Source organism: Melospiza georgiana, chromosome 26 (genome assembly GCF_028018845.1).
Source record: "Melospiza georgiana isolate bMelGeo1 chromosome 26, bMelGeo1.pri, whole genome shotgun sequence".
NCBI classification, from domain to species: Eukaryota; Metazoa; Chordata; class Aves; order Passeriformes; family Passerellidae; genus Melospiza; species Melospiza georgiana.
Window position 1 is genome coordinate 5,488,056 of NC_080455.1, and position 25,593 is coordinate 5,513,648.

Below are 25,593 nucleotides of genomic sequence, written 5' to 3' on the forward strand. Positions count from 1 at the left end.
GGGACACAGAGGGGACCCCCTGAAAAGGGAGGGACACACAGGGGACACCCCAAAGTGGAGGGACACAGAGGGGACCCCCCAAAGTGGAGGGACACAGAGGGGACCCCCTGAAAAGGGAGGGACACACAGGGGACACCCCAAAGTGGAGGGACACAGAGGGGACCCCCTGAAAAGAGAGGGACATGGAGGAGTCTCCCTGCTCATGGGGTGACAGAGGGGACCCCCCCAAAGTGGAGGGGCAGGAAGGAGACCCCCGTGCTCATGGGGACACAGAGGGGACCCCCTGAAAAGTGGAGGGACACAGAGGAGCCCCCGCTCATGGGAACACGAAGGGGACCCCCCAAAGTGGAGGGACACGGAGGAGCCCCCCTGCTCATGGGAACAGAGAGGGGATCCCCCAAAGTAGAGGCACGGAGGAGACCCCCTGCTCATGGGGACACAGAGGGGACCCCCTGAAGTCATGGAGGAGCCTCCCCCCCTGCTCATGGGGACACAGAGGGTCATGGAGGAGGCCCCGCTGCTCATGGGGACACAGAGGGGAGCCCCCAAAGTGGAGGGACACTGAGGAGCCCCCGTTGCCCACGGGGACACAGAGGGGACCCCCTGAAAAGAGAGGCACACAGAGGAGCCCCCCAGAAAAGGGAGGACCCCCCTGGGCCATCTCCAGCCAGCAAGGGACACGCAGCCAGCGAGGGGATAAACAATTTATTTCCTGCAAAAAAAAAACCCAATAAATTACCACCCCCCTCCACCCTCCCGCTGCCACGCGGGCCCCACGCACGGCGCGATGAGCGGGGGCATCCATCGCTGGGAGGGAGGGGGGCACAGGGAGGGCTCGGTGCCCGGTGGGAGCCCCGGCGGTGCCCGGCGGTGCCCGGCGGTGCCCGCGGGGCCGGGCTCAGGGCGGCCGGGGGTGCGGGCAGTGCCGCGCCGCCTCCCGCACCAGCCGCGCCTCGCGGGCCGTCCAGGGCCGGGCGTAGCCGTCGGGGGGCAGCAGGACGCGGTTCAGGGTGTGCTCGTGGTTCACGTGGCGCCGCGCCATCAGCACGTACTCGGCTCCCTCGAGCAGCGCGGGGCAGCCGCAGGTGCTGGGCACCCACAGGTACTCGCGGGCCACCAGCGGGAAGCGCTGCCGGTACCGCGCCTGCACCGCCACCTCGTAGCGCGTCTCCCGCCCCACCGAGCGCCGAGCCAGGATCCGCCCGCGGAACACTGCGGGGCGAGGATGGGGCAGCCTGAGCGCCTTCCTGGCCCTGGCATCGCCCTGTGTGCCTTCCTGGCCCTGGCATCGCCCTGAGCCCTTTCACACCCTCTGGCACCACCCTGAGCGCTTTCCTGGCCCTGGCATCGCCCTGAGCCCTTTCACACCCTCTGGCATCGCCCTGAGCGCCTTCCTGGCCCTGGCATCGCCCTGAGCCCTTTCCCACCCTCTGGCATCACCCTGTGTGCCTTCCTGGCCCTGGCATTGCCCTGAGCTCTTTCACACCCTCTGGCATCGCCCTGAGTGCTTTCCTGCCCCTGGCATCACCCTGAGCCCTTTCACACCCTCTGGCATCACCCTGAGTGCCTCCCTGCCCCTGGCACCACCCTGAGCCCTTTGTTGCCCCTGGCGTCACCCTGAGTGCCTCCCTGCCCCTGGCACCACCCTGAGCCCTTTCCTGGCCCTGGCATCGCCCTGAGCCCTTTCCTGGCCCTGGTATCATCCTGAGCCCTTTCCTGTCCCTGGCATCACCCTGAGCCCTTTCCCACCCTCTGGCATCACCCTGAGTGCCTCCCTGCCCCTGGCATCACCCTGAGCCCTTTCCTGTCCCTGGCATCGCCCTGACCCCGTTCACACCCTCTGGCATCACCCTGAGCTCTTTCCTGCCCCTGGCATCACCCTGAGCCCTTTCCTGCCCCTGGCATCGCCCTGAGCCCTTTCCTGGCCCTGGCATCATCCTGAGCCCTTTGTTGCCCCTGGCGTCACCCTGAGTGCCTCCCTGCCCCTGGCATCACCCTGAGCCCTTTCCTGCCCCTGGCATCGCCCTGAGTGCCTCCCTGCCCCTGGCATCACCCTGAGTGCCTTCCTGGCCCTGGCATCACCCTGAGCCCTTTCCCACCCTCTGGCGTCACCCTGAGTGCTTTCCTGTCCCTGGCATCACCCTGAGCTCTTTCCCACCCATGGCATCATCCTGAGCCTTTCCTGGCCCTGGCATCACCTCAAGCTCCTTCCCATCCCTCTCATCATCCCTGGCATCGTTCTGAGCCCCTTCCCATCCCGCATCGCCTCTGGCATCACCCTGAGCACATTCCTGTGCCCAGCACTGCCCTCAGTATCACCCCGAGCTCCTTCCCGCTCCTGGCAATGTCCTCGGCCCTGTCCCTGGCGATGTCCTTGTCCCTGTCCGGCCCCCGGGACCCTCCCGAGCCCCTCCCGAGCCCCTCCCGGCCCGGCTCTCACCGAAGTCGCTCTGGCAGAAGTGCCGGATGCGCTGCGAGCGCCCCTTGGGCGGGCGGCACCTCCCGCAGCGCCCTGCGGGGATAAAACTGCAGCAATTTAGGGCCAAAGGGGACTCCTGACCCCCAAAATCCCCCTCACACACCCTTGGGAGAGGAGGTTGAGACTCCACACCCCAGAGAGGGTCACACGGGGCTCCTGAGAGCCCTGGCGAGGGATTTTAGGGTCATTTTTAGGGTCATTTTTAGGGTCATTTTTAGGGTATCCCCCCGCCAGGGCAGCCCAGGATGCTCCAGCAGGGGCCTGGGGGTGCCGTGGGGACCCCCGAGGATGTACCTGCGGTATCCCCATCCTGGCTGCGGCCCGGGGGGCTCCTCGGCGGTGGCTCCGTGGCCAAGCCCCGGGGCCGTGGGGGCTCCGGGGGCTGCGGGGGCTCCGGGGGCGGGGGGCTGCCGGCCCCGCGGGGCTGCGGCTGCCGCAGGGCGCTCGTGTCCCCGCGGCCGAGCTGCGGGTGCCCGCGGGGCAGCCAGAACTGGTACTCGATGCCGGGGTTGGGCTCCTGCAGCAGCACCTGGAGGGGATGGGGGGGACACGAGCGGGGCTGGGAGGGGCGGTGGGAACGGGGGCGGCTGCCGTCCCCAGCGCCGTGTCCGTCTGTCCTCACCATCACGTGCAGGTCCTCGAGGGTGGGTCCGGGCGCCTCCAGGCTCTCGGTGCCGTCGGGGGCCCGGTCGTAGGTCAGGAGGGTCCCGGCGGCCTCGTAGGGCCCCGGCCACGCGATGGCCCAGTCGCCGTTGAGGACGTAGCGGCCGTCGCTCGCCATCAGCGCTGCGGGACCGAGCGGCTCCGCTCAACCGAGCCCCGCACGGCCCCCGGGACCCCCGGCCCGCTCCCCTCCGGAGGCCTCTCCCGTGGGCCGGGAGCCGCACTCGGGGCTCCGGGAATCCGCGTTCCTGCCGGATCTTGGCTCCGAGCCCGAGCCGCAGCCCCGGCCGGGTGTGCAGAGCCAGCCCCGAGCCCCCCCAGAGCCCGGCCGGGAGGGGGGAAGGGGCTCCGGCTGCATGGGAACGGGGAAAGGGGACGGGGGTGGGGATGGAGGTCCCTGCCCCGCTGCTCCAGCCCCGCGCTGGCTCCTTCCCAAAACGCGGCCGCGGCCTCTGGAAAATTGCCCCGAGCGCTTGGGAGTTCAGTGACCCCGCGATGCTCAAAACAGCATCCGAGGGAGGGAGCGGCGCGGCACGACAAGGGACAAACAAGGGACAAACATGGGGCAGCGCGGCGTGACACGGCCACCCCTGCCCTGCCCTGCCCTGCCCTGCCCGCACACACAGCTGGCACCAGCCTGGGCCAACTGGGAGGCACTGGGAGGCACTGGGAGGGACTGGGATGGGGGCAGTTCGGGTCCTACCCAGGTAATTGCGGCTCTTGTCTGTCACTTTGATGTTGGTGGCCCCAGCCGGGATCTTGGTGACGTTCACATACCCCAAATATCCTGGGGGGGGATGGAGGGGGGGGCAGAGTCAGGGCAGAGCTTGGGCAGGGCCCAGGGGGCACCACGGGGGGACAGAGAGGGAGGGGACGGGCACAGAGGGGACCCGGGGCTGGGGCATTGACCCAGCTGGGCCCCACGTGCTGGGACATCAGGGACATGTGGGGACAGGGACTCTGGACACCGCTGGGGACATCACAGACCCCCCCCAGGCCAGGAGTGACCCCTCTGCAATGAGTTAACCCCCCCCCCCAAGTGAAGGGACCAGAGACCCTCGGGATGGGGGACAGGGGATGGGACAATGGGGCACCCAGGCCACGCCTTGGGGACACGGGTGGGGACAGGAGGACAGGGGAGCCAAGAGCCAAAGCATTCACCCATGGAGGGGGCCGGGGCAATGGTTCATTCACCGGAGGAGGGGTCGGAGCCCTGGAACAGCCGGTGCACCAGCACACACGAGCCGTGGCCGCCGCCGCAGTGCCCGCAGGCGTCGGGGCCCGAGCCCAGGATCCCGTCACAGCCCACGCTCTGCGGGGAGCGCAGACCCCCCCTCAGCGCGGGGGTCGGGCCTGGGGGGTCCCGAGGGGGGTCCCAGTCCCGTTCACACCCACCAGGCAGCGCCCGCCGACGCACAGGTCCGGGGAGCCGGGGCTGCAGCGCGTCCCGTCCAGCACCCGGCCGAAGCTGTAGTAGAAATTGTGTCCCTCGGCCAGGCAGTTGAGGTCGCAGAGGTTTGGGGCTGCCGGAGCAGGGTGGGAAGGGGTTGGGGTGATGCCGGGGACGGCCGGGATCCCCCGGTGGCGCCGTCGGCACGGCGGGACTCACCTCCGTGGAAGGGCACCCAGCGGTAGCGGGCGGAGGTGCCCAGCACGGGCCGGTTGTCGTAGAGCGAGCACTGCATGGCCCGGAAGGGCACGGAACCGGCGGGGCAGCCCTGTGGGAGCACCGGGATGGAGCGGCCACGGGCACCGGGGACAGCCCCGTGGGTGCCGCGGCACTCACCTGGAGCGGGCAGAGCCGGTACTGCCGCGGGTCCCCCGGGCACGGCTGCTCCTCGCTGCTCCTGCGGGCACAGGGACAGCAGTGTCCCACACAGGGAACCCCCAGCTCCAGGGCTACGATGCCACCGAGCCACCACAGGGATGGTGGCACCCTGGTGGCACACAGGGAACCCCCAGCTTCAAGGCTACAATGCCACCGAGCCACCACAGGGATGGTGGCAGCCCCACACAGGGAACTCCCAGCTTCAGGGCTACAATGCCACTGAGCCACCACAGGGTTGGTGGCACCCTGGTGGCACACAGGGAACCCCCAGCTCCAGGGCCACGATGCCACCGAGCTACCACAGGGATGGTGGCACCCTGGTGGCACACAGGGAACCCCCAGCTCCAGGGCTACGATGCCACCGAGCCACCACAGGGATGGTGGCACCCTGGTCCCACACAGGGAACCCCCAGCTCCAGGGCTACGATGCCACCGAGCCACCACAGGGATGGTGGCACCCTGGTGGCACACAGGGAACTCCCAGCTCCAGGGCTACAATGCCACTGAGCCACCACAGGGTTGGTGGCACCTTGGTGGCACCAGGCCGAGGTGGTGGCAAGGCCTTGGGTGCCACATGGGGGGGTTTGGGAGCTGGGGGGGGTCAGTGCCGCCCCGTGCCCCACTCACCGCAGGCACCGCCGGCTGCGCAGGGCGACCCCGTCCCCACAGGAGCTGGAGCAGGAGCTCCAGGGTCCCCAGGACCCCCAGGTCCCCTGGGGCCGAGCAGGGGCCGGGGGCTCGGGGACCCTCGCTGGTGTCCCCAGGGCTGGGTCCTGCGTGAGGAAGGTGATGGTGAGCGCTGGGGTGGGATGAAGGAGCCCAGGGGGTGCCATGGACCCCCTCAGTGCCCCCCAGCCCCCTCACCTGTGCCGTGCCCACCAGGCTGAGCCAGGCCAGCAGCAGCAGCCGCCAGCGCCTGCGGGGCAGGGAGAGAGCCCTGAGCCCGGGGACAGGAGGGTGGCACCGGGCTGTCCCCCTGCCCAGCACGGCCACCGAGGTGGGGACAGCACCGAGACACCCCCGGGACCACAGAGAGGGGATGGGGGTGAGGGGGGCAAAGCCAGACCCCAGGGAGGGGATGTGGGGTCTGGTGCCACCAGCGGGGACAGGCGGGTGGGGGGCACGGGGTGAGTGATGCTGGGTGGTGACACGGGGTGGGTGACACAGGGTGGGTGACACAGGGATGGGTGACACAGGGTGGGTCACACGGGGTGGTGACATGGGGTGGGTGACACAAGGTGGTGACATGGGGTGGGAGATGACACAGGGTGGGTGACACAGGGTGAGGGGTGACACGGGGTGGGTGACACAGGGTGGATGGTGACACGGGGTGGATGGTGACACGGGGTGGGTGACACAGGGTGGGTGACACAGGGTGGATGGTGACACGGGGTGGGTGACACAGGGTGGGTGACACGGGGTGAGGAGTGACACAGGGTGGGTGACACAGGGTGGATGGTGACACGGGGTGGGTGACATGGGGTGGGTGACACAGGGTGGGTGACACGGGGTGGGTGACACGGGGTGGGTGACACGGGGTGAGGGGTCACACAGGGTGGGTGACACAGGGTGGATGGTGACACGGGGTGTCCCCCCCACGTGCCCACGCAGCCCCGGCACGGGCGATGGCCCCGCCGCCCCCAGGGCCCCGCGGCGGGCGCCGGGCCGGGATCGCTGCCTGCCGGGGCAGGACCAGACCTGCTCGCCGGGGCTCCCGCGTCGCTCCCCGATCCGGATCCGGCCCCGCGGGGTGGGGGGCAGCGGGAGGCCCCCACAGCGCCCCATCCTGCAGCCCCCCCAAAGCGCCCTGCCCGGGGCTGCGGGAGGTGCCAGGAGGGTGCGGGGGGTGCGGGGGTCCCATCCCCGTGTCGGGAATCCCCGGTCGGGCCGGTTCCGTCCCATCGCGGGCAGCCCCCGGCACCCCCGGCGGGACAGGGGAAGGGCCGGGGGGTCGCGCTGCCGCCTCTCCAGGGGGGTGTTTGTATCGTCCGGACCCCGCCGAGGCTCGGGCGATGCCCGGTGGGTGATGCCCAAACCCCGCTCTAGCGCGGGGGCACCGCGTGCCTCAGTTTCCCCGCAGGAGCTGCGGGAAGGCGCGGAGTCTCGGGACAGGGGGGGTCCGCGAGGGTTAAAGCACAAACCAGGAGCTTACCCGGCAGCGTGGGGGTCCGAGCCGCCCCCACGGCCCCTCCCGGCCATGCCGCCCCTCGTCGGCCGCGTCGCGGCGGCTCCGTCCCGGCTCGGCGCGGCGGCGGCGGGGAGCGGGGGGGACCCGGGGCCAGCGGGCATCGCCTGCGCAGCTCCGGGGGGGCCGGGCGAGGCTTCCCCCCCCACACACACACACACCCTCCCCGTTCGCCCGCCGTCCCTCCCCGCCGCGTTATTAATATCCAGCCCCAAAGGTGCGCCCAGCCCTCCCCGGCCGCCCGTTAACCCTTGGGGGCCCGGAGCTCCGGCGGTCGGGCTGGGGGGGTGGTGGCGTCCTGGGGGCTGTAAAACAACATCGGCGCCCCCCCGGGACCCCCCCAGCCCCAGCGGAGGAGGGGAGGAGGCGCCAGGAGCTCCCTGCACGGTCGGACCCCGATCCGGGACCCTCCGGTGCTGCGCATCCCCGAGGGCCGGGACCCCCGCGGGGGTCTCCGCTTTGGGTTGGGGGAAAACAGAGCGGTGGGTGTTGGCTGCGGGGGGAGCACGCAGCACCCCTGGCCGCCAGGGACACCCGCACCCGGAGCTGAAGGGGTTACAGCGTCCGGTGTCCCTCGGGGTGTCCCCGGTACCGAGCAGAGCGGGCGGGATGGAGCCGGGGAGCGCAGGGGCTGAGCCCCCCCCGGGCTGGTACCTCCGGGATGAAGGCAGCGGGACGCTCTACAAGCGGGGACGGCTCCTGGGAGAGGTAAATCCCCTGAACTGCCCCCCCTGAGCTGCCCCCAGCGCCCCCTCCCCACTGGGCACCATGGGGGGATCACACACCCGCACCCCCCGAGCGTCCCGATCCATCTGGGAAAGGGGAAACTGAGGCACGGGGCTGAGCCCCAGCAGCTCCGGTCCCTGGGGCTCCGAGCCCCACACTTGGGTGGGCACCCCAAGCCCACGGGGTCACTCGCAGGGCACCTTCGGCCGCTGCTACCAGGTGACAGAGGTGACAAGTGGCCGGCGCTACGCGGCGAAGGTGATCCCGAGAGCCCGGCTGGCTGCCGCGGGCGTGGGGGACAGGGTGAGTGCGGGGGGACACTGCCCGGGGAGAGGGGACAGTGCCCAGGGAGTGGGGACACTGCCCGGGGAGAGGGGACCGTGCCCGGGGAGAGGGGACAATGCCCGGGGAGAGGGGACAGTGCCCGGGTGTCCCCGCACAGCCCCTCCTGTGCCCCTCCCCGGGTGTCTGGGTGGGTTCCCGTCCCCCGGGTATGTGTCGGGGGTCCCTGAGGGTCCCCCCGGGGCTGCCGGGCTGCTGTCGGTGCAGGTGGAGCGGGAGCGGGAGCTGCAGTGTCGCCTGCGCCACCCGCACATCGTGCGCCTGCACGGGCACTTCGCCGACGGCGGGCACCTCTACCTGCTGCTGGAGCTGTGCAGCCGGGGGGTGAGACCTGCGCCCCGAAACCGGGCTCCTGCACCCCGAAACCGAGCTTTTGAACCCCGAAACCGAGCCCTTCAACCCTGAAATTCTGCGCCTCAAAACTGAGCTCCTACACCCCAAAACTGAGCCCTTGAACCCCGAAATTCTGCACCCCAAATCGGAGCCCTCGAACCCCAAAACTGAGCCTAAACACCCCAAAACTGAGCCCCCTCAGGCCGAGGCTTCAGCAGGGCCCGGCCTGGTGCCTTGCTCTGTCCCCAGAGCCCCCTCGCTCTGTCCCTGTCACTCTGTCCTCGTCCCATTTCATTGTCCCCATCCCTCGTCTCTGTCCCAGCCACTGTCGCTCTGTCCCCAGTCTCTCCTCAGTGTCCCCAGCGCTGTCCCTCTGTCCCAGTCCCTGTCACTTCATCCCCAGTTCCCCTCCATTGTCCCCAGTCCGTCCTCAGTGTCCCCAGCATTGTCCCTCTCTCCCAGCGCTGTCCCTCTGTCCGCAGCCGCTGTCCCTCTGTCCCCAGCCGCTGTCGCTCTGTCCCAGCGCTGTCCCTCTGTCCCCAGCCCCTGTCGCTCTGTCCCCAGCCGCTGTCACTCTGTCCCCAGCCGCTGTCCCTCTGTCCCCAGCCGCTGTCCCTCTGTCCCCAGCTGCTGTCGCTCTGTCCCAGCCGCTGTCCCTCTGTCCCAGCGCTGTCCCTCTGTCCGCAGTCTCTGTTGCTCTGTCCCCAGCGCTGTCCCTCTGTCCCCAGCCGCTGTCCCTCTGTCCCAGCGCTGTCCCTCTGTCCCCAGCCCCTGTCCCTGTCCCAGCCGCTGTCCCTCTGTCCCAGCGCTGTCCCTCTGTCCCCAGCTGCTGTCGCTCTGTCCCAGCCCCTGTCCCTCTGTCCCAGCGCTGTCCCTCTGTCCCCAGCCGCTGTCCCTCTGTCCCAGCGCTGTCCCTCTGTCCGCAGTCCCTGTTGCTCTGTCCCCAGCTGCTGTCCCTCTGTCCCCAGTCGCTGTCCCAGCGCTGTCCCTCTGTCCCAGCCGCTGTCCCTCTGTCCCCAGCGCTGTCCCTCTGTCCCAGCGCTGTCCCTCAGTCCCAGCGCTGTCCCTCTGTCCCCAGCCGCTGTCCCTCTGTCCCCAGCCCCTGTCGCTCTGTCCCCAGCCGCTGTCCCTCTGTCCCCAGCCGCTGTCCCTCTGTCCCAGCGCTGTCCCTCTGTCCCCAGCCGCTGTCCCTCTGTCCCAGTGCTGTCCCTCTGTCCGCAGTCCCTCGCCGCCATCCTGCGGGCGCGGGGCCGCCTGACGGAGCCCGAGGTTCGCTATTACCTGCGGCAGCTGCTCTCGGCCCTGCGCTACCTGCACGGCCACGGCCTCGTGCACCGGGACCTCAAACCGAGTGCGTGGGGCTGGGGAGGGGACCCGGGGGTGTCCCCAGGGTGGCTGGCCCGAGGGTGACACAATTCCCGTCTCTCCCTGCACAGGTAATTTCTTGGTGATGGAGAGGATGCGGGTGAAGATCGGGGACCTGGGGCTGGCTCAGCGAGCGGCACCGCCCGGGCGGCGCTGGGGGTGAGAGGGGCTTGGGGGATGCAGGGAGGGGGTTTCACCTTGTCCGTGTCCCCAAGGGTCACCTCGGCTGTCCCCAACTCAGGGCGCTCTGTGGGACACCCATGTACCTGGCCCCGGAGGTGCTGGAGCGCAGGGGACACGCGGAGCCCGCGGATGTCTGGGCACTGGGGTGTGCCGTGTGAGAGGGGATGGGGAGATGGAGGCAGGGAGAGGGGACAGGGAGAGAGGGTGAGGGAGAGATGGAGAGAGGGAGGGAGGATGCAATGAGGGGACAGAGAGGGTGGGATAAGGGGACATGGAGGGAGAGGGGAGATGGAGGGAGGATGAGGGAGAGATGGAGGGAGGGTGGGTTAAGGGGAAATACATGGAGGGAGGGAGGATGGGATGAGGGGAGATGGAGGGAGAATGGAAAGAAGGGAGATGGGGGGTAGGATTGGGTAAGGGGAGATGGACAGAGGGAGGGAGAGGGGAGATGGAGGGAGGATGGGAGAAATGGAGAGGGCAAGGGGACATGGAGGGAGGGTGGGATGAGGGGAGATGGAGGGAGGGAGGATGGATAAGGGGACATGGAGGGAGGACAGCGAGCTGGAAGGAGGATGGAGAGGCTGGAGGGATGAGGGAGGGAGGATCCAGAGGAATGACAGGGACACCGGAGGGAGCAAGAGGGGTGATGGAGGAAGGCCGGGACGCCGGAGGCAGCACAGGCCCGCCGCTCTCCCGCAGGTACACGGCTCTGACCGGGCACGCCCCGTTCCAGGCCCGCCACCGGCCGGAGCTGTTCCGGCGCATCCGCAGCGCTCGGTACCCGCCGCCCCCGGGGCTCTCCGGCCCTGCCCGCGCCCTCATCGCCCTCATGCTGCAGCGGGAGCCCGCGGCACGGCCCGGCCCCGCACGGCTGCTGCAGCACCCCTTCCTCACACAGGTGCGGGGCTGGGGACACCGGGGACACTGAGGGACATGGGGGGACACACAGGGACACGGCAGGACACGGCAGGACACTGAGGGACAAGGGGGCACAGAGGGACACGGGGGACATGGGAGGATACTGAGGGACATGGGAGGACACTGAGGGGCACTGAGGGACACAGGGGACATTGAGGGACATGGGAGGATACTGAGGGGCACCTTGGGACACAGGGGACATTGAGGGAGATGGGAGCACACTGAACGACACAGGAGGACACTGAGGGACATGGGAGGACACTGAGGGACAAGGGGGACAAGGTGGACACGGAGGGACACATGGGGACACTGAGGGACACTGAGGGACATTAAGGGACATTGAAGGACATAAGGGGACATTAAAGGACACTGAGGCACATGGGAGACACTGAGAGACACGGAGGACACTGAGGGACACGGGGGAGTCACCGCCTGTCCCTCCCCAGGGTTTCACACCCCACACGCTGCCGCCCCGTGCCTGCCACTCCGTGCCCATCTTCGTGGGACAGGAGCCCCTGTGCTGGATGCTGCGGTGCTGTGTCCCTGTCACCCCTGCCCAAAGGAGCTGAGCCCCAACATCTGCGGAGGAAAACTTTTATTAGTGCTGGGAACCGTCTAAAATCCAGAAATCCAGTCATGGAAACAAGCAGGGGGTGGGACGTGACCAGAACGGACAGCACACACACACCCACACCCACACACCCACACACACGCGCGCCAGTTTGCCCTTTAAAACTGTTAACAGGAATAAAACAACCCCCCAAATCCAAACCACCAAAATAAAAAGGAGCTCTCTCTTCCCTGCCAGCCTGGGATGGGGATGGGGAGGTGCCAGGTCACCCCCACGGGGCAGTGGGGACATCAGAGAGGGGACAGAGGGAGGAAAGTGCGTGGTTTCCCTGTTCAGCTTCACTTCTCCCTCTCTCTGGAGAGAAGAGTCGGAGGAAATGCTGAAAGCTCAGTAAAACAGGACACTAAAAACACCCAGAAAACACGGAGGGGAGGGGACAAGGACAAGATGCTCGAGGTGGCCCCAGCAAGCACCAAGGAGCCGCCTCCGGACCCGCCCAGGGGGTGTCACCAGGGGGTGTCACCGACCTTCCTGTGTCACCAGCGGGGCCTGGGGGACAGAGGTGACAGCAACGACTTTGTCTGCACTGGGGGGAGCCTTGTCCCAGCGCTGGTGACAAAGGACAGGGAACAGGGAACAGCCTGCAGTGGTGGGGTGGTGGCAGTGAGCTGGGGCACTCAGCTGTCACTCGTGTCCCCAAACCATGGCAGAGTGGCAGGCATGGATCCCACAGCCCTCAAATGGCCTCACACAATGCACCCGAGGCTGCGAGGGGTGGGACACAAATCCCAGGTCACCCTGAAGCTCCTCAGCCCCCAAGGAAGCCACCCCAGACAGGGGCAGGAACCTTGTGCCACAACACCCTGTGCCACGCAGGGTCCTGGGGCACACTGGGGACAGCCCGGGCTGGCTTGGGGCACGCTGGGGACAGCCTGGGGCAGGTGGCACAGCCCAGGCTGGCTGCTGCCCCTCCCCATGGCCGGCAGCTCAAGGCCTGGCACGGAGCCCAGGGGATATTTTGGATATTTTTATCCCGGCATTTGTGTTGTTTGAAGCTGTCAGCTCCGTGTTTTCAGTCATAAACACAACCCTGCCCTGTCCCAGGAGCTGACAGCAACAGCAACACCCTCAGCTGCCACAGCCTGAGCCCCTGGCATGACCCTGAGATGGGACACAGAGGCCACAGAGGTCCCCAAACCCCTGTTCTGGAACACCTGCACTGGCCACCTCTGTCCCCCTGCCAGGCAGGAGGGTCCCTGAGGGGTTCAGGGCAGGATGTTCCAGTTCAATCCCTGTGGGTTTGGAGCTCTGGGATCTCCCCATCTTTACTGCACAGCCAAGAGGTGCCCAAAGATGGGGAGAGCAGGACTGTCCCTGCCCTGGTGACAGCTGTGTCACAAACCAAGCCAAGGTGGCAACAACAACAACACAACAACAACAACGAGGCTTCTTAAAAGAGAAGGGATTTAAAAACAAAGATTCAAGTTTGGGAACTCCTCTTACCCCTCCTCCCCGGCTCCAAACGAGGCCAAAACTCACCCTTGTGCAGAAAATCAGGTTCAAAGTTCAGCCAATTGATGGGGGTGACCCACAAAACCCTGGGGTGACAAGGGCAGGTCACCTTAGTGTCACCACATGGCCTCATGAGGGGCTCAGAGGGGCAGCTCCAGGCAGGGGGTGTTTGGTGACAGGAACCAGGCGAGGGCAGGTGCGTGGGCAGGAGATTTTCCCCCTTGCCAGGGCCCTGCAGCACCTCTCAGGCTGAAGGCACCGAGTTGCTCTCCACCTTCAGTCCCTTGCTGGCCAGGAAGGCGTCCTGCTTGGGCTCCCTGCCCAGGAACCTCCTCAGCATGTCTGAAGCATCCACGGAGCCACCGGGATGGAGGATGCACTTCCTGTAATCCATGCCCACCTGTGGGCACACAAACAGACACACACACACACATGGGCAGGGCTGGCACACCCACCCTGGGCATGCACACAGAACCCTGCCCCTGATAGTGGGGCCCTGGAAAAATGTTAAAGATAGACTCTGAAAATGTCAGAGTTTTGCCAGATCATTGCACCTGCGTAAGTAGTATAAATAAATAAATAAATAAATAAATAAATAAATGCTAATATATAAATATAGAATAGTATTAATAATAATAATTGTACTATTAATAAAATATAAATATATAATAATATTACTAATAATAATTAGTATATATGTATATATGTATGCGTATATATATGTATGTACATATACGTATAAATAAATAAATGTTAATATATAAATATATAATAATATTACTAATAATAATTAGTATATATGTGTATATGTATGTGTATATATATATATGTACATATACGTATAAATAAATAAATAAATGTTAATATATAAATATATAATAATATTAATAATAATAATTGTACTATTAAATATAAATATATAATAATATTACTAATAATAATTAGTATATATGTATATATGTATGTGTATATATATGTATGTACATATACGTATAAATAAGTAAATTTTAATATATAAATATATATTAATAATAATAATCGTGCTATTAATAAAATATAAATATATAATAATATTACTAGTAATAATTAGTATATATGTGTATATGTATGTGTATATATGTATGTACATATATGTATAAATAAATAAATAAATAAATGTTAATATATAAATATATAATAATATTATTAATAATAATTGTACTATTAATAAAAAATAAATATATAATATTACTAATAATAATTAGTATATATGTATGTGTATATATATGTATGTACATATACATATATACGTATATGTATGTATGTATACATATATATGTATATATATGTGTAAATATATATACAATTGTTAGATGTGATGATTGTTTAGTAATTAAATATAATTATTGTAAAATCATAGGAAGAATCATGAGAAACTATGTTAGAAATTTAAGGGGGGCCACGAGGAGCCATGCTTGGCTGAAATCTATATATACAATATAAGTTTAATAATTAACATTAGAATTACATAAAAATATAAAAAGATGTTCATCCCAAAATTTGGGAGGAACGCGTCAGATTTGGGTTTGCACCCCTGACACCCAGAGCTCCTCAATTAAAGCACCTGCACAGAATCCTTCTGGTGGTTTTGTGTTTCTGAATGCTGCCATCCCTACCTTGCAGTTCATGATTCCCTCCTGCTTGAAGCGGGTGTGGAACATGTCCATGGAGTACACCTCGCTCCAGAGGTAGCCGTAGTACTGAGCATCATAACCCCCAGCCAGGTGGCCAAAGGTGGCTGGCATGTTTGTACCTGAGGGGACAAAAGGGGTCAAAAGGGACTCCAGTCCTCCCCATGGAAAAAAAAATCCCTCCAGTGCTGTCCCAGCTGCTCACACAACCCAGGGGACAACGGGAGGAACTTTCCAGCCCTGCTTTTCCCAGAGCCAGCAGAAACTGTCCCCACACGCACGGGAGGAACTCGCTGTGAGCTGTCACAGGGCGAGAGGGACAGGAGGGTGGCACGGTGTACCTGGGGTGGCAGGGACACCCAGCACCTCCTCACAGAGCTGGGCAAACACCTCCACGGGGTCAGCCTTGGTCTGGGTGTGCAGTGCCTGGTCCACCTTGGCCAGGACGATCTGGCGCAGGTTGAAGAGCCCTGTTCCCAAAAGGAGGAAGAGGAGGGAAACTGAGGTTGGGATGCTGACACTGAGGCAGGTGACAGCAGGGTAAGCTGGGTGGCACCTCTTTGTCCCTCTCGTGTGCCACATCACCCCCTCTCTTCCCACATGCATGGGAAGAGAAAGCGTGATGTAGCATGTGAAAGGGACAAAGGGGTTCCTTCTCCCCATCCCCTCAGAACCCCCAGCACCACGGCAAGCAAAGAAAAGCCATTTTTGCCCCCAGCCAGGTCACTGAGTGTCCCCTTCCTGTCCCCACACCCAGGGGACATCCAATCCCTCCCACCTGTGTTTGCCTGCCGGGATTTAATGAGTTTCTCCAGCAGCTCATCCGGGATGGGGCTCCCTGTCTTGTAGTGGCTGGACATGCGCAGCAGAGGCTCCTTCTCCCACACCCAGTTCTCCAACATCTGCGACGGGGCCTCCACGAAGTCCCTCTCCACGTGTGTCCCACTGAACATGGCAAACTCCGCCTGGGGGAACACGGCCAGCTCGGAATTCCACAAAAAATAACGGGATAGGGGGAAAACCCCAAGCTGTGCCAGCGCAGGGAGGCCTCACCTGAGAGCACAGCTGGTGCATGACGTGCCCAAATTCGTGGAAATAGGTCTCCACCTCGTCGTGCTGCAGCAGGGATGGGGCGTCTGGCGTGGGCTTGGTGAAATTGGCCACCATGGCGGCCACTGAGATCTGGCGGCTGGAGTCCGGCAGGAGGCAGCCGGGCTGGAGGCCAAAGCAGGCAGCATGGCCGTACTTCCCTTCCCTGGGGAGAGACAGGAGGCTCAGGATCCTTCCAAAACCCACACACAGCCGTGGCATCACCCACTGTGGTGCTCAGAGGAGCCCCAAGTGAGGGCCCTTGGTGACATCCCTGCCCCAGCACACGGCGCTCCCTCCACTCTACACAGCTGGGAGCAGGAATCTCCTCCTCCTCCACTTCCTCCTCCTCCTCCTCCTTCTCCTCCTCAGGCTCTGCTCCTCCCGCTCCCACATTTCCCCTCTCCCCAGGTCTCACCGTGGGTACAGGTCCAGGTAGAACTTGCCGATGGTCTCGCCGGAGGACGCGTCCTTCACGGTGTAGAGCTGCACGTCCTCGTGCCACACCTGAGCCTTCTCCTCCAGGTGGAAGGTGAGGCCCAGCAGCTCCTGGTAGATGGCCAGGAGGCCCGTGGTGACCACCTGCATGGGGAAATACTCCTTGAGCAGGTTCTGGTCCACGCTGTACTTGGTCTCCTCCACCTGGTTCATGTAGTAGCGCATGTCCCAGGCGTTGATGCGGTTGTCGAAGTCCAGCCCGCGCTTCTCGCACTCCTTCTTCTTCAGGTCCAGGATCACAGCCCGCTCCTTCTCCCCCAGGGGCTTCAGCTTCTGGGCCAGCTCATCTGGGGAAGGCAGGCAGGGTTGGGATCAGGGATCAGAGCAGCACATCCTGCTGGGGATGTCCCTGCTCGGCCCCAGGACGTACCCAGGAACGTGGCCACCGTCTGGCTGCTCTTGGCCATGTTCATCTCCAGCACAAAGTCAGCGTGGGTGCTGAAGCCCAGCAGATTGGCCTTCTGAGCCCTCAGGTCCACCAGCTCCTTCAGGATCAAGCAGTTCTCCTGCAAGGCAGAGTGAAGTACACGTGTGGTGTTGCTGTGGGTGCCAGGAGAAGGTGAGAGATGGGAATTTGATTCCAAGTTCTCAGAAGGCTGATTTATTATTAAATAAATTATATTATACTATATTGTATTGCAATATATTATATTATATTATATTATATTATATTATATTATATTATATTATATTATATTATATTATATTATTCTATATTATATTATATTGCAATGTATTGTACTAATTATATTATGTTATGTCATATTACATTATACTATATAACATAATATATAATATAATATAATATAATATAATATAATATAATATAATATAATATAATATAATATAATATAATATAATATAATATAATATAATATAATATAATATAATATAATATAATATAATATAATATATAATCATATTGCATTGTATTATATTATATCATATTATATCACATTGTATTATATTATAAAATCATATACCAAAACTCTACTAAAGAAAGAGAAAAAATATATCAGAAAATTTTAAAAAAATGGTAATAAAAACCCATGACAGACTCAGAGAGTCTGGCACAGCTGGCTGTGATGGGCCATTAAACTAAAACAATTAACATGCTTAATAAACAATTCTCTAAATCACATTCTAAAGCAGCAAAACAGAGAAGCTGAAGCTTCCCAGGAGAAGAATTTTCGTATTTTATGAAAAATCCTGGCAAAGGGATTGCTCATAAAATACCACACAGAGGAGAAGGGAAGCAGTGTGGAAAGGAACACAAATCTCTCCCGGGGTGCCCTGGTCAGTCCCACCGACCTCTTTGCACCTGGAGTTGAACATCTCCTCCACCTTCCTCCTGGTCTCGGGCACGTAGCACTTCTTCAGCAGGGGGAAGTAGTGTGGGTACTTGAGGGTGACCTTCAGCTTCCCATCCTCTGTCTTCTCCAGGGAGTTCAGGAAATCCTCAGGGAGCCCCCCTGGGAAAAGAGCAGGCAGGAGCTGAGCCCTGGATTCTGCAGGAATGCTCTGGGACCATCCAGTGTGAGCCCTCCATACCCAGTTCCTCCCTGGAGAAGGGCAGGAAGGTGGTGTCCTCGTTGAGGTTCTTGTTGAAGTCGATGCACAGCACGCTCAGCTTCTTCTTGATAGCTTTGATTTTCTTCAAAATGCAAAAAAATAGGAGAGAAATCAAAGCTGGAGGGGCACTCAGGCTGTTCCCACCCTGCTGAGCTGCCCAGCTCTGAGCCAGCCCAATTAATGATGGTGCACAATTAATGGTGGTGAGCCAGCAGCCCAGAAAGGCTCCCTGGGGTCACACCTGGCAGGGCTCAGCCACCTCAGCAGGTCCTGCCTGTTCCCTGCTGCCTCAGGAGCTGCAGGTGCTGCAGTAACAACCTCCCCTCTCCTATTTCCCATTTTCTTCTGGTTTTAACCCAGTTCTGAGCTCCTCTGCTGGTGCATGGTAAGAGATGGAGGCTCCTGAGCAGCTCAGCCCAACTCCAGCCCTGGGCATGTGGGGATTTGATAACTCCCCAATTCCACCTCCCCAGGAATTCCTCAACTCCCACTTTGTTAAAATCACCCTTTCAACAGAAAGGAAAAAAGGGGGGCTGGAGACATCACCCAAAACCACCAGAATTGGGAGCAAAAACCCAAACCTGAGCCTCACAACCTGCCCTGAGCCCTTCCACAGCAAGGGGGAATGGATTCAGACTGGCAGGAAATAGGATTAGATGGGATTTTAGGAAAAAAATTCCTTCCTGTGAGGGTGCAGAGGCCCTGGCACAGATTTCCCAGAGGAGCTGTGGCTGCCCCTTCCCTGGAAGTGTCCAAGGCCAGCTTGCAGCCACCTGGGACAGTGGAAGATGGGCTTTAAGGTGCCTTCAGCCCAAACCATTCCAAGATTCTGTGCTCTCACCTCCTGTGTCTCCTCAGGGAGATGGAGCCCGTTCCTCTTCCCCAGCTTGATCAGCCTCTCCAGGTACCTCTTTGCCTCAGGCTTCAGGGAAGCACTCTCTGCTTTCTCCTGAAAAACAAAACAAATCTCCTCTCCTCAGGGAGCTGCAGGAAGCTCCTTCCCAGTGGGAGTTCTGGGACCACCAGAGACCCAGCAGCAGATGGAAAAGCCCCAGGGAAGGCTCTGGTTTGGTGCAGAGGTTCCTGTGTCACCTCGGGGCAGGGATTCCTCCCAGACTGCTTTAAACACACCACCTTTGTGCCATGTCAGCATTTTGGGGGACATCACCACTGAGGGGGGTTGGATTTACCAACAAAGGGTTGATCAAGGCTCTGAGTGAGGGGGCAGAGCCCTCAATCCCAAATTCCCCATCCCAAACTGACTCTCCCAAAAAAATCCCTCACTCCAGCTGTGCCACTCTGCCGTGACCCCACCGCGCTCCCTCCCCACTCCTGCATCCTTCCTTTCTCAGCTTTGGGATGGAGGTAAAGGATCTGCTGGAATTCCAGGAGGTTCCAGCCAGAAAGGGGACACACCTGGAGCCACACGATCCTCTGGTACACGTCCTGCCTCATGCTCATCTCCACGTCAAACTCCGAGAGCTTCTTGTCGGCCTCGGTGCTGGCGGCGCGGATGGCCTTGCACGGGGACACGTGCTGGGGGAAGTCCAGCATGTTCCTACGGACTGGGGGGACAAAAAGGGACAGGGATGGTGGCTTCACGTCCCAGTGCACACCCACAGCCAGGCTGGCAGCCCCAGAGCCTTTGCCTCCCCTCACACACACACACAAGGGGAGAGGTGGGATGCACATCCACCTTTCACATGCCCAGCACATCCCCATGCTGGATTCCCACCACAATCCTCCCAAAATCCACAGGAATTCTGTGCCTGTGAGCCCCCAACAGCTTTGCACAGGAGGTTTGGGGAGTTCTGCGTAGGGCTTGATGCTTCCAGCTCAAGGAACTCAAAGATTCCTGATGGCAGCAGCTCCTGCTCCCTTTGGTCCTTTCCCTGCTGCCCAGCATGTCCATCTGCTGGATTCCCACAAAAATCCTCCTAAAATCCATGGGAATTCTGTGCCTGTGAGCCCCCAACAGCTCTGCCAGCACAGGAGGTTTGGGGAGTCCTGTGCAGGGCTCGATGCTCCCTTCCAGCTGCAGAATTCCATCATTCCTGATGGAAGCAGCTCCTGCTCCCTTTGGTCTTTTCCCATCACATCCACCCACTGGATTCCCACCAAAATCCTCAGGAATTCTGTGCCTGTGAGCCCCCAACAGGTCTGACATCACAGGAGGTTTGGGGAGTTCTGTGCAGGGCTCGATGCTCCCTTCCAGCTCGAGGAATTCCACGATTCCTGATGGCAAACAGCATTCCCTGTCCCCTTTAAACCTCAAAGTGGGACAATCCCTTCCTACAGACACTCCCCCAAAAGCCACCACGCCCCAGGTGTGCCCTGTGCTGATGCAGTCCCGCGGAGGAAAGCGGGGAGAACATTTCCCTGCTGCCATCCCTGCAGAAGCTCCAAGAGCAGCACTCCAGGTGCTCTCCAGGCACCTGGATCCCCTCCCCGGGAGAAGCTGAACAGGCAGCTCAGCCAGGGAAGTGCTGACAGCCCTGCTGAGCTGAACACTCCTCCTGCTGAGCAAGAGGAATTATTTTTTTCCCCTATTATTTTAGGAAAAAAAAGAACGGGGAGAGGAGGAAGATGAGGCTGCTCCCTGTCCCAGACAGGTGGGGCAGCTCGAGCAGACCAGGTGTCACGAGGAGGGGCCACCTGAATTGTCATGCTGCTGCAAATAAACCACCAAAACCGCACAAAAAAAAACCCAGCAGGATTTGTTCTCCTAAAAAATCCCAGCAGAACTGACTCTCCCAAAAAATAACGGCAGCATTGACTCTCCCAAAAAATCCCAGTGGGATTTATTCTCCCAAAAAATCCCAGCAGGATTTATTCTCTCAAAGAATCCCAGTGGGATTTACTCTCCCAAAAAAATCCCAGCAGGATTTTTTCTCCCAAAAATCCCAGCAGGATTTACTCTCCCAAAAATCCCAGCAGGATTTATTCTCCAAAATATCCCAGCAGGATTTATTCTCCCAAAAAAAATCCCAGTGGGATTTACTCTCCCAAAAAAAATCCCAGTGGGGTTGACTCTCCCAAAAAATCAGAGTGGGATTTATTCTCCCAAAAAATCCCACCAGGATTTATTCTCCCAAAAAATCCCAGCAGGATTTATTCTCTCAAAAAATCCCAGTGGGATTTATTCTCCCAAAAAATCCCACCGGGATTTACTCTCCCAAAAAATCCCACCGGGATTTACTCTCCCAAAAAAATCCCACCAGGATTTATTCTCCCAAAAAATCCCAGCAGGATTTATTCTCCCAAAAAAATCCCAGTGGGATTTACTCTCCCAAAAATCCCAGCAGGATTTATTCTCCAAAATATCCCAGCAGGATTTATTCTCCCAAAAAAAATCCCAGTGGGATTTACTCTCCCCAAAAAAATCCCAGTGGGGTTGACTCTCCCAAAAAATCAGAGTGGGATTTATTCTCCAAAAAAAATCTCAGCAGGATTTATTCTCCCAAAAAAAATCCCAGTGGGATTTACTCTCCCAAAAAATCAGAGTGGGATTTATTCTCCAAAAAAAAAATCCCAGCAGGATTTACTCTCACAAAAAATATCCCAGCAGGATTGATTCTCCAAAATATCCCAGCAGGATTTATTCTCCCAAAAATAATCCCAACAGGATTTACTCTCCCAAGAAAACCCAGCAGGATTTATTCCCAAAAACATCCCAGCAGGAAAAAGGCCCGTGGAGAGACATTTGCCCACTGCCCCAGGGAAAACTGAGGAAGGAGGTGAGAGTTTCTTGGATCTTTTCTGCTTTTGTTCCCACTGGTGACACATGAAAGCCAGGACAGCCTTGGCAAAGCAGCTGCCAAAGGGCTGCCCTTGGGTTCATTTGTTTTTCCAAATCTGTTCTTTGTGCTGGTTCCTTGCTGTATAAACATTAACTGGGAATAAAACCAACATTCTGCTGGCAGCCACAGGGAGAGAAAAGCAGGTGACAGCACAGAGCTAAAAAAAAAAAATAAATAAAATCCAAAAATCTCAATAATCGTGGGAGGGGGTGGAAGTGACCTCAGAGCTCAGCCCTGCTGTGGGCAGGGACATCTCCCACTGCCCCAGGGGGCTCCAACCTGGCCTTGGACCCTTCCAGGGGGCAGCCAGAGCTGCTCTGGGCAAGCTCAGAGCCTCCCACTATTGTAAAATTAGGCAATACCCCTGACTCTGTGATATCAGAAGGCTAATTAATCACTTTTTTATACTATATTATTATTATTTTATACTATATTGCACGACTCTAAACTGAAACTGTATAAACACTCAAAATCTCGTGGCTGTCTCCCGTCAGGAAACAGCTTGTAGAGATTGGTTAAGAAAACAAAACACACTAGAATCTAATCAAATTCTTTCAGGTAAATAATTTAACACATTCCACGTGTTCCAAAACACAGGAGCAGCAAATAAGAATTGTTTTGATCTCTGTGCTTCTCCAGCTTGAGGAATTCCATTATTCCTGATGGCAGGGATGGCACATTCCCTGCTGCCCAGCACATCCACACACTGGATTCCCACCACAATCCTCTTAAAATCCACAGGAATTCTGTGCTTGTGAGTCCCCAAAAGCTCTGCCCCAGCTGTGGCAGCACAGGAGGTTTGGGGAATTTTGTGCAGGGCTCGATGCTCCCTTCCAGCTCGAGGAATTCCATGATTCCTCATGGCTCCTGCTCCCTTTGGTCCTTTCCCTGCTGCCCAGCATGTCCATCTGCTGGATTCCCATCAAAATCCTCCCAAAATCCACAGAAATTCTGTGTTTGTGAGCCTACAAAAGCTTTGTCAGCACAGGAGGTTTGGGGAGTCCTGTGCAGGGCTCCATGCTCAGTTCCAGCTTGAGGAATTCCATGATTCCTGATGGCAGCAGCTCCTGCTCAGCACATCCACCCACTGGTTTCCCACAAAAATCCTCCCAAATCCAGGAGAATTCTGTGTCTGTGAGCCCCCAACAGCTTTGCACAGGAGGTTTGGGGAGTTCTGTGCAGGGCTCGATGCTCCCTTCCATCTCAAGGAATTCCACGATTCCTGATGGCAACAGCATTCCCTGTCTCCTTTAAATCTCAAAGTGGGACAATCCCTTCCTACACCCACTTCCCCCAAAGCCACCACGCCCTGTCCTGATGCAATTCCACAGAGGAAAACAAGAATATTCACAGAATCACAGAATCACAGAAGTTCAAGACTGGAAGAGACCTATAAGATCATCAAGTCCAGCCGATGTTCTAACTGTTCAACTAGATCATGGCAGCAAGTGCCACAACCAGTCTTTTTTTGAATTCTTCAAGGGATGATGACTCCACCACCTCACTGGGTAAATGATTCCCTGCTGCCATCCCTGCAGAAGCCCCAAGAGCAGCGCTCCAGCAAAAACCTGAGACAGAGCGAATCCTGTCTGCCTGTCTGTCCAGACAATGCCAACGCCACATCCCGGCATCCATCCCACCGCACCCCTGCCAGCAGGAACAGCCTCCCCACCTGTGTATTCCACCTCCACGTCGGCCAGAGCCTTGAGGGTGTTCTCGTAGGAGACCTCGCCGCGCTCCTGGGCTCCCACGCGGTCGTACACGAGCTTGGTGCTCTCGGTCAGCTCGGCCGCCATGGCCTCGATCTGCTCGGCCGTCAGGTCCCAGCGCAGCTGGCTGGCCAGGGGACGCGGGGCCTGGCTGTCCACGACATTCCCTGCGGGGACAGCGTTCCAGGGAGGGCCCCAGCGCTGGGGACTGCCGGTGGGATCATGTCCCGGGAGATCCGAGCCCTCCCGGGGCTGGGAAATGCTTCACCGAAACCCGACCCCGAGCCCGGCCCGGTGTCCCTGCCAAGGCTGTCCTCCTCGGGGACAGAGGTGACCTGGCGGCACAGGAGACCCTGGCTGGCCTGAGGGGCCGTCCCCGGTGCGGTCCCGCCGCCCCCGGTCTGGTCCTGCCGGCCCCGGTCCGGTCCCACCGCCGCAAAGCTCTCCCCGGTGTCCCCGGTGTCTCCGCGCTCCCCGGTGTCCCCGCGCCCCCCATCCCGCCGGTACCTGTCGGAGGGGCCATGTCGGCTGTGCCGGGGATACCGGGAGGCCCCACGCTGCTGACGAGGCCGGGAGGAAACCGGGCCGGCCCCACGCACCGAGCATGTGCCCCGACCGGAGAGGCGGGCGGGAGAGCGGGGCATGCTGGGAGCCTGGAGGACCGGGCCGCTCCCGCCCGCACCGCACCGCACCGGGACCGGGCGGAGGGGGAGGCTCATCCCCGCCGCGACCCTCAGAGCCGGCCGGGAGCGGCCCCGGGGCGGGCGCGGAGCATCCCCGGGTCCCGCCCGCCCGTTCCCATGGCAACGCCCCCGCGCGTTGCCGTGACAACGCAGCATCTCTATGGTACCGGTGTGGGCGGGGCTTCCTCCATAGGCCACGCCCATTCTTGTGCCAGTGGGAGGGGCGGGGCCGTAGCGGAGCCGGCGCGCGGAGGGCGCGGCGCATGCGCAGTGCGGGAGCGCGCCCGGCCCAGGCGAGTGTCCGGTGAGCGCGGGGGGACCGGGGGACACCGGGAGCGGGACGGGGGCACCGGGACCGGCCCTCCGCCGGGACCCCTCCGCCTCCGGACCCGCTGGAGCCGGGCCGTGCTGCCCGCCGTTCTGTTCCGCCTGGGGGCAGCGGCACCGGGGGGTACCGGGTGCACCGGGGCCTGGGGGGCGGGACCGGACCGGACGGGACGGGACGTACCGGGAGCGGGTTGTGCCCTCCGTTGGGAGTTGTGTGTCTCCGGTGCTGCCGGTGCCAGGCTCGGGAATCGCCAGTCCCGGTCCCGGTGAGCGCACCGGTAACCGGGGATCCCCGGTTGTTTCCACCGGGGCAGGGTCCGGGCGGTGCTCGCGGGGCTTTGGGGACACCGGGGAGCGGCCCCCTCCCCTCTCCGCCCGGTGGGTCCGGGGGCTGCCGGGGAACGGGAGCCAGGCGGGCCCGGTGCTGCTCCGGGCGGACGGGACCGGCTCAGCTCCGGTGGGCTCGAGTTAAACGGAGCTCGGGTCTCCGTTAACTGAGCCTGGCTGTGCTACAAACCCACTTAAAGTGTTCGCTCTGGGAATTCCCAGCCCCGGGTGCTGCTGGTTGGGCTCTCGGTGCTTTGGGATTTCCCTGCCCGTGCCCTGCCAGGATGGGCTGGCACTGCCCGGGCTGCCAGGGGCTGCCAAGCTCCTCCTGGGCTCTGCTTTGTGGCCACCAAAATCCTCCTTGGTTTTCCTTTAGGGCCACTAAACTCCTCCTAAATTCTTCCTGCTGCTGGCTCTGGTTTGGCAACCAAATTCTTCCTAAATTCCTCCTGCTCCTGACTCTGGTTTGGGGCCACCAAATTCCTCCTGAATTCCTCCCGTTCTTGGCTGTGGTTTGGGGCTGCCAAATTCCTCCTGGTTCTGGTTTGGGGCCACCAAATTCCTTCTTGGCTCTGGTTTGGGGCCACCAAATTCCTCCCGAATTCCTCCTGCTCTTGGCTCTGGTTTGGGGCCACCAAATTCCTTCTGCTCTTGGCTCTGCTTTGGAGCTATCAAATTCCTCCTGGTTCTGGTTTGGAGCTGCCAAATTCCTCCCAAATTCCTCCTGCACTTGGCTCTGCTTTGGGACCACCAAAATCCCTCTAAATTCCTCCTGTTCTTGGCTGTGGTTTGAGGCTGCCAAATTCTTCCTGG

At 60.0% G+C, this 25,593-nt stretch overlaps 2 protein-coding genes across 2 annotated transcripts; both read right to left on the minus strand.

The window, feature by feature from the left end:
• Positions 1 to 898: 898 nt before the first annotated feature.
• ADAMTSL5 (ADAMTS like 5) lies at positions 899 to 7,259 on the minus strand. The gene is made up of 12 exons (XM_058040630.1): positions 7,123 to 7,259; positions 5,835 to 5,886; positions 5,598 to 5,743; positions 4,929 to 4,989; positions 4,752 to 4,860; positions 4,538 to 4,665; positions 4,337 to 4,454; positions 3,846 to 3,929; positions 3,102 to 3,265; positions 2,774 to 3,008; positions 2,441 to 2,512; positions 899 to 1,212 (listed from the first exon to the last, which is right to left on the minus strand). Exons 1-12 carry the CDS (start codon positions 7,257 to 7,259, stop codon positions 899 to 901), a joined length of 1,620 nt encoding a protein of 539 aa, XP_057896613.1.
• Positions 7,260 to 11,604: 4,345 nt separating this feature from the next.
• THOP1 (thimet oligopeptidase 1) lies at positions 11,605 to 24,166 on the minus strand. The gene is made up of 13 exons (XM_058040778.1): positions 23,951 to 24,166; positions 23,407 to 23,610; positions 19,351 to 19,499; positions 18,776 to 18,883; positions 17,914 to 18,016; positions 17,674 to 17,834; positions 16,733 to 16,868; positions 16,283 to 16,649; positions 15,829 to 16,030; positions 15,554 to 15,740; positions 15,117 to 15,245; positions 14,761 to 14,897; positions 11,605 to 13,505 (listed from the first exon to the last, which is right to left on the minus strand). Exons 1-13 carry the CDS (start codon positions 23,964 to 23,966, stop codon positions 13,350 to 13,352), a joined length of 2,055 nt encoding a protein of 684 aa, XP_057896761.1. The 5' UTR covers positions 23,967 to 24,166; the 3' UTR covers positions 11,605 to 13,349.
• Between the last annotated feature and the right edge of the window lie 1,427 nt (positions 24,167 to 25,593).

Bases quoted from the DNA above. Each gene is read 5' to 3' on its own strand.
- ADAMTSL5 (XM_058040630.1), bottom strand. From the start codon at position 7,259: ATGCCCGCTGGCCCCGGGTCCCCCCCGCTCCCCGCCGCCGCCGCGCCG. The intron at 5,744-5,834 runs GTGAGGGGGCTG...TTCCTCACGCAG, and splicing joins GCCTGGTGGGCACGGCACAG to GACCCAGCCCTGGGGACACC. The intron at 3,930-4,336 runs GTGAATGAACCA...ATCCCCCCCCAG, and splicing joins GGGCTCCGACCCCTCCTCCG to GATATTTGGGGTATGTGAAC.
- THOP1 (XM_058040778.1), bottom strand. The intron at 18,884-19,350 runs GTGTGTCCCCTT...TTTGTTTTTCAG, and splicing joins AGAGGATCGTGTGGCTCCAG to GAGAAAGCAGAGAGTGCTTC. The intron at 15,741-15,828 runs GTGAGGCCTCCC...GTGTTCCCCCAG, and splicing joins TGCACCAGCTGTGCTCTCAG to GCGGAGTTTGCCATGTTCAG.